Below are 17,373 nucleotides of genomic sequence, written 5' to 3' on the forward strand. Positions count from 1 at the left end.
ATAGCCAGGGCCTGTCCAATCCGTCATAAGTCCTAAAGTGTTGCTGGGCTCAGTCGTGGAATTACAGGTAGAAAAACATGGTAAGGGGAAGAGGCGGATGAAATTAGGGGGGGCTGAGACTGGTGAACAGAGGCTCCAACTGCGGAGGCAGAACATAGTCGTCATGGCTAATAGCCACCCTCTCTCTCTCTCTCTCTCTCTCTCTCTCTCTCATGAATTTTTCTAATCCTCCTTTAAAGCCAACCAAGGGGAGAAGGAAAGTCCAGAAGATTCTATGGAATCTTGTCTCTATGTTGTATGTTGGATATGTGATTGTAAAACTGTAATTAAAAAAACCAAATCAATAAATAAAATAAATAAAGCCAACCAAGTTGACGGCCATCACTGCCTCCCATGGAACAAGTTCCATGGTTTAACTATGTGCTGTGTGAATAAGTACTTTCCTTTATCTGTCCTGACCCTTCCAAAATTCAGCTACATTGGATGCCCATGAGTTCTAGTATTTTGAAAAAGTTTATAACTTTATAAACCTTCAATTCTGTCACCTATTATCTGCGTTTTCTCTAAGCTTAAAAGTCCCAAACACTGCAACCTTTTCTTTAAGTATATGACTAGCTGACTAGTAAAGAATACTAGGACATGATATGTACATTCGTTTTATTTCGTTTTCATCATATTGACAGAACTATTTTTTTCTAGTACAGGAACACCCAGTAGCTTGTACTACTGCTGCATAGGTTTGTTTATTGGTCAAATATTACCAATTCTTGATGGGCAAAGCTGTGTCTACACCCCAATTCCACACTGGTGCAGAAGGTGCACAGAATCCTGGCCATAGTTTCTTGATGCAGAATTTGAATTTCTTTAGCATTTGCAGATCTGTATCCACAGCATGGAAGGGTAGCCTGTGGCCCTCCAGAACTTGCTATCACTCCCTGATCGTTGGCCATGCTGGTTAAGTGTGAGGGGAGTTGTAATATGCCTGTAAGAAAAATAACAATTTAAGAATGTTTTGAAAACGAGAGGAGGAGAAGGCGATTCAGGATTCAGCACAAAAGGCCCATCCCAAACAACACCCAGGTGCATACCTGGCAAGAGAACGGTGGCCATTTTGGTTGCTGTGATCTCACACGATTTTGCAGTGCGATTTCCCTCAGAAAAAAGCACTTGGGGGGGATGATCTTGTGCTGTGCCTCAAAACACATGTTTTTGGGCACTGCGCCAAAAAAAGCATGGGGGGGGGGCTGCAGCACAAAATCACGTGAGATCATGACAACCAAAATGGCCACCATGCTCTCACGATTAAAAATGGAGAGATGGCGTCCAGGAAAATGGCTTCCCAGATTTTGGCTTCAAAGCGTTGGATGGTATGCAGGTGTGGCAAACACTGACCCTTGAATGCAGCAGGGGATAAACATCATGACTGACTGAGCATATGTGATGCAACAGCACAGAGCTTTCCAGTCTGTTTCCTGTGAAGCAAAGATAGAAGAGGTGTAAACTGAAAGGGCCTTTGGCTGTAGAAGTGAATGCTGCCAACACTGCATGCTTGAAGATCCATTGCTTTCTGGTGGAAGAAATTGGACTTCATACATTTGTATTAAACAGCAACACCAAAATAATATTTATACCCTGCCCATCTGGCTGGGTTCCCCGAGCCACAATGGGTGGCTCACAGCATATATCAAAACATACTAAGACATCAAACATTTTGGTTATCAAAATGGTGCAGAGGCAACACAACTTTCAGCCTTTTGCATTAGAATCCTTCAGGGGCCTTTTTGCACTCCATCTCTCAACCACACGGAAGTCAGTCTCATGTATTCTGGAAAATGAACTGAAGAGTGGTGTTTTTGGGTTGTTGTTGTTTTTTTTTTAAGGATTGTAGTAATAGAAGAGAGGAATAGCTTAGGTTGTCTAAAAATATCACCCTAGAAATCATAGTGATTAGGATATCTCTCTCAGTAGTAAGTGTTGTAATCTTTTAATCTGAGCATTTGTACACAATTTGTGAACATTTGCATTTCATTATATCATGTTTTAAAGCTTTTTCTGGAGCCAAGAGGTAGTAGGGATCCCACCAAACTCGTCTCAAATGGTTCCAGTTAGTTTTTTTTTTTAAAAAAAATCCACCCAGATGTTGTGGGTGTTTTTAGTTTGGTACAATTGCTCAACTGTGGACAATTTTAATGAGTTCATATCTGCATATCAGCTACTGCTTAGTTTTTAAAACCTTTAGAAGCAGAAATCTATTATTATTATTATTATTATTATTATTATTATTATTATTATTATTATTATTATTTCTTGTTCTTTTATCCCCTACTACTTAAAAATAACCCAGTTTGGTTCATGATAAAATGGCATGCCCTAGCAATAAAGGATGAAGCACGAATAAGCAAAAAGAGAAGGGATTTGAGGATGAGGAGCATAGAGTTTCACTGTTGGAGCATCAGGAAACCAATGTACAGGTCAAAGCCCAAAAGGGCACGAGTGATGCTCTTCTGCTGGTCCTGAAATTCATCCCTAGTCCCACTGGTGGCAAACCAGCTGCCATTGGTAATGGTGGCTGGAAGGGTAGATGGCAGGGAGACCAACCAGTAGATGGGGCCAGTTGACAGGCTGGGTCAACCCCTGATTGGTTGTCTGTAAGAAGGCAGGCAGTTTGGGGTTGACTGAGGGCAGATTGAGGCTGGTGGAGCAGCACTTCATTTGCCACCATGAACCAGCCTTTGCTGACTTTAGTGCAAAGGATGGGTGCGTTCTACCCAGTCTGATCTGTAAGTGACCTGGTAAAATAAATTTAATCGTAGGTCAGGCCTCTAATCTGATGGCCTCAGGGCCAACACTTAATGATGAGTCCTCTGAGGATCACACCCAGTTTGCTTCCACTTGACATAGCACAGCCCATGCCAAAGGGGCATACTGGATTCACCACACCAAGGAATTAGAGGCTACTGGGAAGACTGGGTTCCTTTATTGCACATTTTCTGAGATGTGTAGACTTAAAAGAAACAAAAACCAAGTTACAAACGAACAAGCCCCAATTTCCAAAATGCAGCAAAAAACAAACAAATTATCAACTTTTACTGTAGTTAATAAACCTGAATAATTTGGCCCTAATGTGCTGGCTGTTTCTCCTCCTTCCTACAGACACAGCCATTTTACATAAAAGTATTTGCACACTTTAAGACAAGTGTGGGGCATATGCTTTCAAATCCTTGAAGATCAACTGGTCCCAGCAGTAGCAGCAAGTTGGAGGGAGGTTGTTCCTGGCAGGGAGGCAGAATTGGATGGCTCAGGTATTTGAGACTCTGGTCTTTCAAGGGGACCCTCTTGAAGTGCCACAATTCACCGACTTCAAAATGTGTTGAGCCCACAGCCCCGCTTCGGGTCCCTCCTGTTCATTTTGCTGAGCAGGGCCCTGAATGTACCCCTCTTCTACTTTCTCAGGAGTTTGTTAGTCAAAATGCTGGCTCCTGAAATGCCTGCCCCTTCAGAAATGTAAAACAGTATCTTGGTTCCCTCTCAACTCAACTAATTCAACAGCGTAGGGTCAGTGTCATTCCTCTGAAGGCTTTAACTTGCCCATATGAAAACGGCTTTGATTTCTGGACTCCGACACACGTTGCCAGCACAACCCTCCCCCTAGAAATCATCTGTCAAAGTTTCTCCTTGCCCAGGGGCACTCCTAGACACTCTAGAACAGTTGCGCTGTGCACATCATCCATATTCACGAGCAGCATAGCGAATGCTTCACCGTGACAGAAAGAAATGTGTTTGCCGTGTCTGGGGATGGACACATGTGCGGAGCATATGTTCTGCTAGCAGCTTATGGCACCCTCTCTACCTGCTACCCACTCCTCTTCACACAGCAGGGTCACCCTGTGGACTCGGCATCTGCAGATCAAAGATACGTCGGCTGACCAAGCCTGTGACTGGCTGCCAGCTGGGCTGCTTATGGGAGGGGTCATATCAGCATGTGGGGAAGGCAAAACAAGACTGTGAGGGTGATGAATATACCCGGTTGCAATGCTGTATTCTCACTACCTGAGTGCAAGTGGTATGTCAACAAAGATGTCGCCCTGTCTGTCTCTAGTCCCCTCTCCTAACATGCACACACTATGGTTCTGCAGCCTCTCTGCGGTTCCCTGTAGGGATTGCCTCAGTGGTACCAGTAAGTCAGGACTTTGGGTCAGAACCCCAGGGAATGTGCTGCAAGGCCCCTCAAAAGCAACAGGGCTGCCTTCCTACATCTTGAAGTCAGCGAAGTAATACACATAACCATCTTAAAAAGGGTTCACCCTGTAAGACCGTTAAGGCCAGAGTCTAAAATTACCTAACTGCACCGCTGGGGATTGTCATTTTTTTTGCAGATTGCAGGTCAGCAAAAATAACTCCAAAGGCTGCAGCTGGCAGACGCCCATGCAGACACGGTTTCAGTCATTTCACATAAATGAGTGATTGCTTTGCTTCTGCTGCTGCTGCTGCTTGGATGAGATACAAACCATCCTGGAGCCACATGGGGAGGAAACCTCCAGGTCACTGAGAATCTCCTTGCCAGGCCTAAGCAGACAGAGAGAAATCTCCTATTGGAGATCAAAGTGAGATGCTGGCAAGACTGACTCCTGCAGTTTACAAGGGAAGTCAGACTTTAAGGAGAGGGGTGAGAACAGAAGAGACGTAGACAGAGAGGGAAGAATATTGCCATCCACTTTTGCTCTCCTCCTTCTTGAGAGGCTTAGTGAGTGACTACACATACACACAAAATGATGATAAAAATTCAATTAAAGACACTTAACCTGTGGCAAAACATGAATGCATTTGTATAAATGCAAGCAGCAAGTGGTTGTAGGTACAGTCAACTCAGTTGTGAGCCTCCTTTAGATAATTTTACCTCTTTGTTATGCTGTTCAACCCTCCTTGCAGTTTTATTGAAGGGAATAGATGAGGGACACAGGTCAGCCAAATACAGTTAATGTAAACCAGTTTGTAGAAATGTTCCTTTGGAAAGCACAATATTCTAATTCCTGATTATTATATTTTAAGAAAGGAAGAAATTTACTTTAAAGATTTGGTTAATAACTGCATCATCCCTTGCAAAAGAGCAGACCTGCATATTACATGGTGGATACACGAGCCATTTAAAACACAGCAAAAAGTTTAAAAATTAACCACGTGGCATAGTCAGTTTGCATAAACAGGCAAAAACGATGGCAACTGATTGTGAGTCTGCTTTAATTATTGAAAGTTTTGTATTTTTGTGTGACAGTGTACTGCTGATTTACTATTATGGCAGCATCACTGTCTTCTTAGAAAAGAATATTGAACTTTAGGATCTTCCAAGAAAAAATAATAATTGAGGACTGAATAGATAACTAGGTTTCTGGAGTTCATCCACAGATCAGACACCTTTTAATCACTTTTTAGTGACCAGGATTATGTGAATATTACTGACTTAAAATGCAGATAGGTCACTGTTTTTCTCAATTTGGATTGAAACTGGTTTGAGCAGGAAGCACATCAAAATGCAGTGTTTCCTAAGGAATGACAGGATAGATACGGAATATATCTGGATTGTGGCCAATATATGTGCACCGCTTCTCAAACCAGTGGTGGCCTTTGGACTCTCAAATTTCAGTGGTGCCCTGTGTGATGCTAAAATTTGGCGCCTTCTCACCTCCCGCTCTCCATTCTGCAACTTTGTTGTGGCGCTAGTTGTGCTACCCTAAAACTGCCTCTGCCCAAACCAGCAATGGGAGTGCACAGGATGCTGAGTCAATGGGAGTGCACAGGATGCTGAGGAAGGTTTACACAGCCTTAGTTGGTTGTCTCACATCATGCCCATAGCACTTTGATATCTCTGGACTCATAATTGTTCCCCTGTGAGTTGTGACCAAATCTTGCTTAGTTAAATGCACCATTTATACTTTGGGTACATCTTTTTTTAAACTTTACCTTGTAAAACAGTTCCCATCTCTCTCCCTCCCCCCCCCCTCCTCAATTCTAGTTGTTTTCCTTTTGTCTTGCATATGTTGTAGAACCCTGCTGTTTGGAGCTGTATTACAAGATTAGTATTAAGATTTTGTTTGAGCTTCAAAAGTATGAACAAAGCTTCAAAACTCCCATTGGAGGAAAGAAGAAGACAGTGAAGCACTGGACCCATAGTGAATCAGATTAATCTATGCATTTCCTTGTGTTGGCCATGCATCTCACTGTAAATATAAAATTCAATAATTTTAAATAAATTAGCCTTGTTTGGCACCTCCACAAGCAACCAAGTTACATGTTGTGTTAATAGCAGGCCTTTTCTAGACTGTATCAGTGCCAGGTTACAGCTGCTACGGGCTAAATATGTTTAGAGTACAGGGGTACCTCGGTTTTAGAACAATCTGGTTTAAGAACGATTTGATTTACAAACTCTGCCAAACCAGAAATAGTGTCTTGGTTTGAAAACTTTACCTTGGTCTAAGAACAGAATCCGAACGGTGGAAGGGCACCGGCGGCAGGAGGCCTCATTAGGGAAAGCATGCCTCGGTTTAAGAACAATTTTGGTTTAAGAACGGACTTCTGGAACAGATTAAGTTCGTAAACCAAGGTACCACGGTGGTGGTGGTGGTGTTGTCATCATCGTCGTTGTCGTCATTAAATTTATAATCCTGCCTTTCACCAAATCATTGCACATTCAATGTATGTCCCCTCTGTTTGTGAGATAAGAATAAAGAGCTTAACAGGACAATCCTATAGATGTGTATTTGGAAGTCAGGCTTAGGTGTGAGTTCAATGGGACTTAGAATCATAGAATCATAGAGTTGGAAGAGACCACAAGGGCCATCGAGTCCAACCCCCTGCCAAGCAGGAAACACCATCAGAGAACTCCTGACATATGGTTGACTTGCTTCTAGGTAAGTGAATAAGTGAATAACCCTATAGTTCTGGAAGAGTGTCCCAGGCACATTGGGATATATTGGTTCTTCCTCTCCCATGTCAGTGATGGAGCTCCTGCACTGGATAAAGATATTCTGTATTGGACTCCCTGCTCCCTGCCATAATGGAAACCTCCAACAACCTGACCGGGCAGACTTTGGAGCTCTCATATCAGTGGGGCCCAAAAGGGTATGTGCTGGTGGATGCTCAGAGCTATTTTTCCTCACAGTAGGCAGATTAAGAAAGCAGGTGAAAAAACTGATGGAGAAACAAACAGATAGCACAGCATCTTCCGTTTGTATGCTCAGAAAAGTTAGAGGGAATCCATCTAAGGTAGCACAATGCCTTGGGTCAGCCTTGCAAGTGACACTGGCCAGGTCTGTTTAGGCCTTGCATGGTCCAAGCCTATGGGCAGACTAAGGCTGAGAGAACATGGCTTGCCTTAGTGAATTGGTGACAGAGATCAGATTTGAACCTGGGTCGTTCCCAGTTTGTAGCTTGGCATTCTGCTACACCTGCTCTTAGAAATGTGCAGAATAAATAGGAAGGATATGGTAAGGAACCTCTCTGAAAACTCAAATGTCATTATGTCCTGATATAGAGATACAATGTAGGATGATTACCTGTCACTTTAAGACAATGAAGCTCTCATACCAGAAAAATGGACCAGAAGAGAGAGGAACAGCTAGTTTTGTTCAATATACAGTGGTACCTCGGTCTACGAACAGCCTCTTAACAAACTATTCGGTGAACAAACTCTGCAAAACCGGAAGTAGGTGTTCCGGTTAGCGAACTTTGCCCTAGAAGATGAACGGAAGCTGAACGGTGGAAGGGCACTGGCGGCGGGAGGCTTCATTAGGGAAAGTGCACCTCGGGTTAAGAACGGCTTTGGTTTAAGAATGGACTTCCAGAACGGATTAGGTTCGTAAACCAAGGTACCACTGTAATTATGTTGGTGTCAACTGTTTTCCTACAGCAGTTCTGTCGGGTCGTTATTCCAGAGTTCCCATCACAAATAGAACATGCACCTGCAATGACACGGCTCTGGAGACTATGGAACATGTAATGCTCTTCTGTACCAACTGGACAGATGAAAGATCTCGGTTTCTAACTCCTCTCGTGAACAAGCTTCATCTCCCAATCCAGCCTTGGATAGTGCCCCTTCTTCTGCAGGATTCTGACAGCTGGATTACCGAGATGACAGCTAACTTCCTGCTTAGTGTGATGAAGAGGAAAGCGGCACCAACTTCTTCTTTATTACCACAGCTGTAGTCGATATGCCGCACAATCGAACCTGTTTTTGTTTTCTCTGTCACTCGATGTTCTAAATCCCCTGTTATTTTTGTTATCCCTATTTCTTTCAAAGTACTCGTCCAGGACGACATCTACTTTTACCTCCCCACCCCCATTTTATGTTGGTATTTCTATGTATATTATGCTATGGCCACACGGCTAATGCAATAAAATCGATTGACTTCTCTATGTTGGTGTTCAAATTAACCAAAGGTGCATGAGCAGTTATTTGTGAGCAACGTACAATACAAATATAGCTCAAATGAAAGCACCTATGTGTGATTCTGCTGAGATAAGCACCCAAATGTGGGATTTAGGTTCCATATTAAAAGACTCCCTCAGCCTGCTTTTTGGCCAGCAATGTTCAGCTACTACACAGAAGGTAATAGCACTGATATCAGCATTGCCAGTTTAGGAAGGTCTAAAAATATGGGATGGGAATACAGTGACAACACAAGCAGAATTCTATTTTTCAAACTGCTTACAACTTGGGGTGGCCTGGAGGAGGCAATTGTTCATCTCCTTTCCTGAAGCGCTTTTCAACCTGTGCTTTTCTTCTCAGGTTTGGTTTCAGAACAGACGGGCAAAATGGAGGAAGCGAGAGCGGTTTGGTCAAATGCAGCAGGTCCGCACCCACTTCTCCACAGCCTATGAGCTCCCCTTACTAACTCGAGCAGAGAACTATGCCCAGGTGAGTGTCTGCCACCAGCACATCTGTCTCTTTAAGATTAAGGGTGGCATTTAACTAAGCTTTACTCCTTAATGAAATTAATGAACATGACTCAGTCAGGTCCATTAATTTCATCAGGTCTGCCCGGAGTTAATGTTGAATACCACCCTAAGACCCTGCCTTCAGTCAGTTGGAATATGGTAGGATGAGACAAGTGATTCAAGGTTCAAGGAACTGATACTGTGTTAAAAAACCTTTGCCTCTGTAACAGTTGTGAAACTTACCCTCACATTTCAAAGATAGGAAATAAATGCATAGCATGTACTTTGTTGCCTGTATAACCTGGAGAAATTTGGAAGTGGCTTGTAAAATCTGCCGTCCATTTGTAATTCTATGCACATTTTGTGGGGAGTAAGCCCCCATGAGTTCATTCAGAGCAAACAGGCATATGCCCAGGAAGGAAAGTGGCAGAAGAAGAATGAGTTAAACTTTTCCGCTTTACATCCTGGGGTCCAAGGGAAATTCTCCCCCCTCCCACTTGTTGGAAACAGACAAGGTTCCTCATCTTGCCCTTGCTCATCTCCTCCCACCGCATCACAAAAGATGCTTTAGCTCTTCAGCCTTTCCTGGTGGGGAAGGGTCTCCAGGCTTTCAGTTGCCCCTTTCTGTACTTTCCCCAGCTCCATGATGATCCTTCTTCGAGGTGGGGGTCAACCAGACATGATATTTATGATATTCAAAATGTGGCAGAACCATAAATTTAAATGACGGCATTTTTACTCTGGCTATCTTGCGTCTCCTGCTTTCATCACCTCCGAATGTTACGGCCTCGTCTCCCCCACTGTACCTGCCGCAGAGATGTAGTCTGCCGGAGGTAAAAGGTCAGGCTTGGAGCCAGAGCTGAATGGCGCTGGAAGGCTGTGGAATGCAGGCCTTTCAGAGACAGGCATTTTCCTACTTTCCATCTGGATCCTCTCCTGTTGCATTCTTTCATCTCACATTCTCCCCCCAACACACCTCCCCTCCCCACCTCCCAGGGGCCTCCTGCTGGTAAAAGTCATTCTTCGCTCTCTGCTTTGGTAGGATCGTTTTGGTTTCAGCATCCTAGATAATCCTAGATAATGTGCTTGTTGTTGTCATTGCAATTTCTCTCACACACACTAAGCAAAAAGGGGGAGCTCAGAGACAGAGTGTATTTAATTGCAGAATGCCCCGAAAAAAATTCCCAGAAATGCCTCGATTTCAGAACTGGCCAACTGTCTGCCTAGCCCAGGATCACCTGCCCAAACTGGCAGAGCTGCTGTCGGTGAAGACAGGTAAGTCCTGGGCTAGACAGACAATTCATCAGAAGGCTGAGTTTTCTAAGGGTTCCCACCCCTCTTTTTTGATCAAGGCTCTGTGCCTTTCATGACTGAATGACAGAATTTCAATATGAACTAATTAACAGTGCCTTCAAGCACAGGGTTTTCTATTCCTTGGCTTTTTCCAAAAGCAGAATAGCACAGTGGATAGAGCATATGAGATGTGAAAATTGGCACGAGGTGGCCAATTTATGATCTGAAAATAATAATAATAAATAATCTCAAGGATGTGAAAACCTCAAGAAGAAGAAAACAAGAGCACCAACGGCCACCAGCAACATCAATCAATGTAATGAGAGACATGTGCTCTTTCCAGATGCCTACACTACTTTGAGAAGGAATTGGCTTGATTCAATACAGAACACCTTAATACTTGGACAACCTCTCCCTGTCCACACATCTTTTCCAGTTTGAGAACCAATGGATAAACCACTGCTCATTAACTGATCTTTTCCTTCCTTCTCCACCATCTCAGATCCAGAATCCATCCTGGATTGGCAACAACGGTGCTGCCTCCCCCGTCCCTGCCTGCGTCGTGCCTTGTGACTCAGTGCCTTCCTGCATGTCTCCCCACACCCATCCCCACACAACCGGAGGGGTCTCCGAATTCCTGAGCGTCTCTGGTCCCGGCAGCCACGTGGGACAGACTCACATGGGGAGCCTCTTCGGCGGCGCAGCCATCAGCCCCAGCATCAACGGCTACGAGCTGAACGGCGAGCCCGACCGCAAGTCCTCCAGCATCGCGGCCCTGCGCATGAAAGCCAAGGAGCACAGTGCTGCCATATCGTGGGCGACATGACAAGGTGCAGCCGTTGCCCTCCAGACACTGACCGAGCAAACAGGGACGATCGAACCAGTCCATCCACTCTTGGACCCGAGGCAGCCAGTGCCCTACTCAGAGATCTGAATGCAGCACTTTTAGCTATCCTAGGTATAATAGCATTACGTGCGTTGCCGTATTTGGAGTGTTTTAAACATGCAGGGGATTTTGTTGTTGTCGTCCCCAACAAACAGGTGTGTGGAAGGAAATAATGGGCGTGTTTACTGCACCAGACAAAGTTGAGTTGTGTGTGTGTGTGTGTTCACATGGCATGTTTCTCGAATGCTGTCATTGTCCTGACTTGCCAATGAAGAAGGACACTTTGTCTCCCCTGCTTTCTCTGACACCGGATCTGTCTTTCTCTTTAAAACACAAAAGCTTCAAGCCACACTTCCCAGTTGATTGCTCCGCACATTTCCAGTACCATTTATTCTCATGCTATGGGCAGTTCTACGATACCTATATTTCCAGAATAATGTGGTTGCTTTAGTTGACGAGTGCCAGACTGGTGTTTGTGTGTGCATGCATGTGTGTGCTGAGTGTAGGGTATGCTGATTCAACTCACAGAATACCTGTAGATGCCAGGCTGCAACCCAGAGGTTGCCTTGGCAACTGCACTGCGTAAAAAGAAGCAGCCGCTGTCTTGTCTCCTATTTTCCTAACATCTGCTGTATGTAGTGAACAGGACTGCCACACAGCAGGCAGGGGTGGAGCACAGTGTGAAAGGAACAAGAGAAGCCAAGGCACCTCTCGATTTGGCAAGGATAATAAAGGTCCCAGGCAATCTCCCTGTTGTGCTCTGGCAACCCTACCACACTGGAATATGGGTTGATCCAAGCAGCAAACCAAGGGTTATGAGAATGGCACAACTCAAAGCAACGATATTTGTGCCATCTCCTGTAGTAGTGGGGCCTGCATCCTTGTAGGGGGACTGTGTACCTATCGCCAAGTAAGATAAAAATCTAACACCAAAACAGAGGACAAAAATGGGCACGGATTTGCGTAACATTTTCATGCGCTAATTTATAATGCAACATAGAAACTATAATTGAAATAATAATAATTTTAACAATAGTTTTATTATTTATACCCTGCCCATCTGGCTGGGTTTCCCCATAGAAATGCAGTGCATCTAACCATAGTGGGGAAGACTGACCAAGTGGCCGGCGTGTCTGCTGGGTCTGCCACCCAGCTGCTGCCTGTGGATGGGCAACTTGGATGCCCCTGCTCACTCTCTCCTTAGGACTCCTTGTCTCTAAAACAGCCTTGGACCAGAGATAGGACCACATCCTGACAGTCCTTCAAATAAGTGACTGTTTGCGTGGCCATCCAGAGAACTTTGTTGCATGGGCAGCATAGAAATGTAGGAAAATAAAGGAAGAGAATCAACATAAAGTAGGATCCATGGCCCACCCTCTTCCATCTTTTGCCCTGCTTTAATGCTGAGGAATGAAATTAAGCTGTGGGAGCTGCTGCCATCAATAAATGCAGTCCAAAACAAGGGTTCTGACTACTGGCCTGAATAAAGAGCAAGAGTGCGACAAGAGTGTGGTCTACAAGAAAGAGAAAATCTTTCTCCTGTCTTCCTGCCCAGGTGACATGGCTGGTTCTACAGAAGGCCAAAGAACATGGTTTTCCCTTCCCTTCCTTATTACGGTCACTGGCTTCTGACCAATAAGAGAAGATAGATCTCCATGATTACCAGAACAAGCGCCTTCTTTAAAGAGTATTCACAATTCCGCAATCCACAGCCTAGCTCAAAAAAACAGTCTTCCTGGTGTTCCCTTCCATTTGTACTGATTTAAACCACCACATGAAGATTGCCCATGCCATGTACTGGAGGAATAAAGCTAGAGCTTGTTTCTTTGGTTGGAAATGCTCTTGCTTTCAGCTTAAAGCTTTTAGCAGACATGGACCCACCTCTTGTCACTCCCATTCATCAGGATGGTGGCAGCTTCCCAGTTCCCCTGTGGTTGCTCAAAGAAGATTTGGACCGAGTCAGCTGAGATTCCACCCAACTCAGCTATGAATAAGCTGATTTTTAAACAGTGTTTAGGTTTTGTGGTTTCTTAAGCACAGAGCTACATATCCATCAGAGAAGAGAAAGAAAGAAGGAGCTTTAAACCGCCTGTCTGGTTTTTAAGAGGGTGTTTACTGGGTTTGGTAGCTACTGGTCTCCCTTCTCCCAGTGAGCAGCTGCCATACAGGCACAGAGATTTCATTTGGGCCTCGTTGCAAAAGCAAGACCCCCCTCAGTGATGCCTGGGACACAAGCGCACACCTGCCTTCTGGCTCACATGTGGCTGTGGAATCACAAGCATTTGCACACACTCTGGCTTGGAATGGGAAGGATGCCAGCAGGAATTCTTACAAAAATTTCAGCTCATCGACAACAAGGCTTCTTGGTCTTCAGTGCACATGGGTTCTCAGGAGGAAAAGTTGCTGGAAAATCTGAATGGGGGGAAATTGGAACTATCCTATTTGTGGAGCAGAGGGAAATGAAGCAGGGCCTCCATTTATAGATGGGGAAGCCATATGTTCCCTCACCACCATGTGATCATTCCACATGATCATCTATCCCTCTAGCCATTTTACTAGTTCTACACATTTAACTGTTGCAGAAATAAGTGTGCCAGTGGCACAGACTAAAAAGATCCAATAAACCCTCCTCCCCACACTTTCTTTTTTCAGGTGTATGTATGTAAGTTCTTTTATTTGTCTATAGTGATGATGTCACATGCACTGTCCAATACATGCCTGTGATAATTCCAGACCCACATTTTACAATAAGCCTTACAAGGATTGATACTCTACCTGCAGAGATAAAAAAATGGGTTTTCATGTTGATTTTAGTGAAAATGCTAAGGACATCACTAGGACATACAAAGTGTTTCCGCTGCGCATCATGGGCTCGGAAAACACAACACCCATCAGTAAAAGTACAACTTTCAGAAATGACACCTGTGTTCCCCCAACAACAAATACATAGCAATGTTGCATTTGTTGTGGCACAAACAACTTATCAGGGATAAGTGCTCTCATTTGCCCCTCGCCACCTTTTAAAACTATGAAATCAAGGTCCCACAGACACTTTTCTGGCATTGATAGTGTTCACTCCTCTGAATGGCGTTGGCCTGCCCATGGTCAGTCTAACTGAAAGGGTACCTGAAACAAAATAAAAAAATCCTTCCAGTAGCACCTTAGAGACCAACTAAGTTTGTTATTGGTATGAGCTTTTGTGTGCATGCACACTTCTTCAGAAGGGTACCTTTGAGAGTTGTACCTGGAACTCTCATGCAAGAAATAATGGGCAACATCCAACATTGGTCATGTCCAGAATAGATCCACTGAAATCAATGGAGCCATTCTGATGATGACGAATGCTGGCTATCACTTAATGTGTGTGTGAATGCATAAGTAATATTATCCATGCTTAACCATGTTTTTGTGTTCCTAAGTGTGCATACCTAGGAGAATATATTGTGAGTGTGTGTGCTGCCTGTGCAAGTATGTTTTTTGTATAAACAGCTAAGTTTGCCATCTCTTGGGTGGAGGATAGGAAATCTCAAGACTAGCATTCTGCCCAATGTGATTTCAGTTTTTAGTTGGGAAGCTAGGGTGGGGGAGAACTCTTAATTCTTCTTCTTCTTCTTCTTCTTCTTCTTCTTCTTCTTCTTCTTCTTCTTCTTCTTCTTCTCTTTTGCTGCTGCCTTAGCTTTCAGTGTGAAATCTGCAGCTCCAAAAATGGTCATATTGCTGGACGCTAACTTTTAGGGGTACATTGCTGTATGTATAAGTCCTATTCACGAGTTATTCATGTGCAGCATGTTACCAAATGTGCTTCATAGCAGAGCCAGGCTTTTTAGCCCTGACCTCATGCATATGGCTGCCTGTGACAAAACCCAAACATGCAAACTCCTGTTCACATGTAAAGGCACTTGCACAACCAAGCCAAGCTCCCATGTTGGGGTTTCTCCACAAGAAACGGTGCACAACGTGTAGGTGTCTCATGGAAAAGACACAATGCCAGGGTGGGGCTAAAAGTTTGGGCTCCACCCCAAAGTCAATGTGGTGATTCCTATAGGTGAGCAATGTGCCATTATTCTGTTGCTTTAGAACAGCAAGATGGCCAACTCTAGCTGCGCACTGCAGACCATACATGCATGCAGTAGTGTACAAGAGTGTGGTGTGTGAAGTCTGTGTGCACAAGAAATGTATTTCAAGTGTATTTTGCCTAAGACTAGGTTTGCTTGAAGTCTGCTGGTCACATCCTGATGTCAACTCCAACGTGGCTTTGTGTATGAACGGTTCAGTTTATATCTAGAATGTACCTCAGCAGATCCTTCAGAAGACATTTCAGGATAATCGAAGGAGTGCTGTGGATCATGCAATGAACTGTTCAATGCAACATGTACACATTTGTTGACTAAGTAAACTCGCCCCCAAGGACAAAATAAAACATTGTGCTCTGAAATGGAGCTGCTGCCAAAACCAGCAGCCCTCTGCCAAGCCCTTTTCCCTCCTGCCACTTATGTTGAGACACGTCTTTGCCACTGCTCTGCCTCATTGGCTGAGACTGGGATGTAGGCATGGAAATGACATGCGCAAGCATTGCTAAACATCGCAGGAAAAGCCAACACAGGGCTGCCATTTTAGCGGCAGCCCAGAGTCTAACATAGCTTGTAGTTCTAACAAAAAACGTATCCCGAGCAAGAGAATTCCATTAATGCCAGCCCTCCACAAGAGTGCTCTGCCTGGTTTTACTCTGTGTTGGACATAAATGAACTTGGGAGGCTTTCTGGGGTCAACAATTAGATGTTCTAGGGACAAATCCAGTACCCTGAATACCACCATGGTCAAGAGGGCTGTTTTGATGGAGCATTGGCTTGCTCTCCTTCCCATGGTAACATTATCTGCTGGCCAGAGCAACAGAATGTGAGCTATATGAGCATTTGGCGCGAGGGGGGCAGGATATTCCTATGTCTTTCTTCTTCTTTTGGATGGTTATTTCTTGTCTTAGTGTATGCTAAGTTTTTCACAGTACGTTGTAAAACACTCTGAAAACAAACAACAGTGAAAAAGGTAGCTTCCTGCAAATGGTTGAAAAACGATCAGGCGGACACAGCCGCTGAGAACTCCATGTTTATTTTGCTGCTTTGACTGACATAGCAAAAAAGCAAACACTTGGAATTAAAAAAAAAAAAAAGCCCAAATGGGAACTGGGGCAGAGTTAGGCTGAACAGATGAAAGCTTTTGATTGCTTTCAACTTCATGGATGGTAGTGCAGGGAAACCAAAGTGTGATTCCCCCCCCCCCCACACCAGTTGTGACCCTTTACCGCAAATCCGGGTAATGTATTACCCAAACCAGTACTCCTTCCATGAACATAGATAGCGCTAGGACTTTTATACTACTGATGTTGAAGGACAGTTTTCAATGTATAATAATATATCAGATTTTTTGGGGTGTGCAGTGTTTGAAAGCGAGAATGGGAGAAAGATCGCAAGAAAACAAACCTCAGTCAATATTATTGTTGTAAGATATTGTAACCTTGTATAAATGCAACTTTTTTTCCCTTTAGCTTTATGGCCTGGGGCAGAATATATGAAAATATACATTCAAAAATGTTCAAGAATAAAATAATGGAATGGAAAAAAAAATGCCCACAAAAATTGCAGTGTGAGGTTGTGCCATACAATTTTACTGCCTATACAGATATGTACTGCAAATTCATTACATTGTAATATTAAAAAAATTACAAACTACTTTGAATCTTGTTTTTCTGTTGCTTCTGCTGCTGCTGCCGCTGCTGTAAGGTATTGCACTTAAGACTTTTCTTTCCATAGAGTGGAGGGTGGGAGAGAAACAAAATCCCTTAGAGCTACAAACAATATTCAAACAGAAAGTAAGTTGCTGGGAAAAGACAGACAAACACCCAGAGCACAGGCAGAAGAGATCCAAATAAGTATTATTTTTCTTCTTCTTTGTTGCCATAACCATCTCTTCTCTGCTTCTAACTGAAATCTGTCTATTTTGTGCCTGACTCATGGCAGATGAAATGCGATCGGAGGGGGGCCTCCAAAATCTCACGTTAATTGAAGTTGGCAAAAAATACTAACAGTGCCCTTTTGAACTGCTGACACAGAGCAGAATGGATTAAACAAGGCTAGATTAACAACAGGTGGCAGCGCACAGCCTCACTGCCTCTAGAGATTCTTGGCAGCCAAGAGGCAGTGACGGGAACATCCTGCAGGCAAAACATCCAGTGAGTTGAGAGGCTGCTGGTAGATGGACCAAAGACC

At 44.0% G+C, this 17,373-nt stretch overlaps 1 protein-coding gene across 1 annotated transcript in view; it reads left to right on the top strand.

The window, feature by feature from the left end:
* ALX4 (ALX homeobox 4) overlaps window positions 1-16,836 on the top strand; it is a 57,078-nt gene extending 40,242 nt beyond the window's left edge. The window contains exons 3-4 of the mRNA XM_081835566.1: window positions 8,783-8,911; window positions 10,727-16,836. Of these exons, the coding sequence (XP_081691692.1) occupies window positions 8,783-8,911; window positions 10,727-11,050 (453 nt within the window). The 3' untranslated portion in view covers window positions 11,051-16,836. The remainder of the gene's footprint in view (window positions 1-8,782; window positions 8,912-10,726) is intronic.
* Window positions 16,837-17,373: the final 537 nt, after the last annotated feature.

This window comes from Podarcis erhardii, assembly GCF_964252035.2.
Source record: "Podarcis erhardii genome assembly, chromosome: 1".
Taxonomy (NCBI): Eukaryota; Metazoa; Chordata; class Lepidosauria; order Squamata; family Lacertidae; genus Podarcis; species Podarcis erhardii.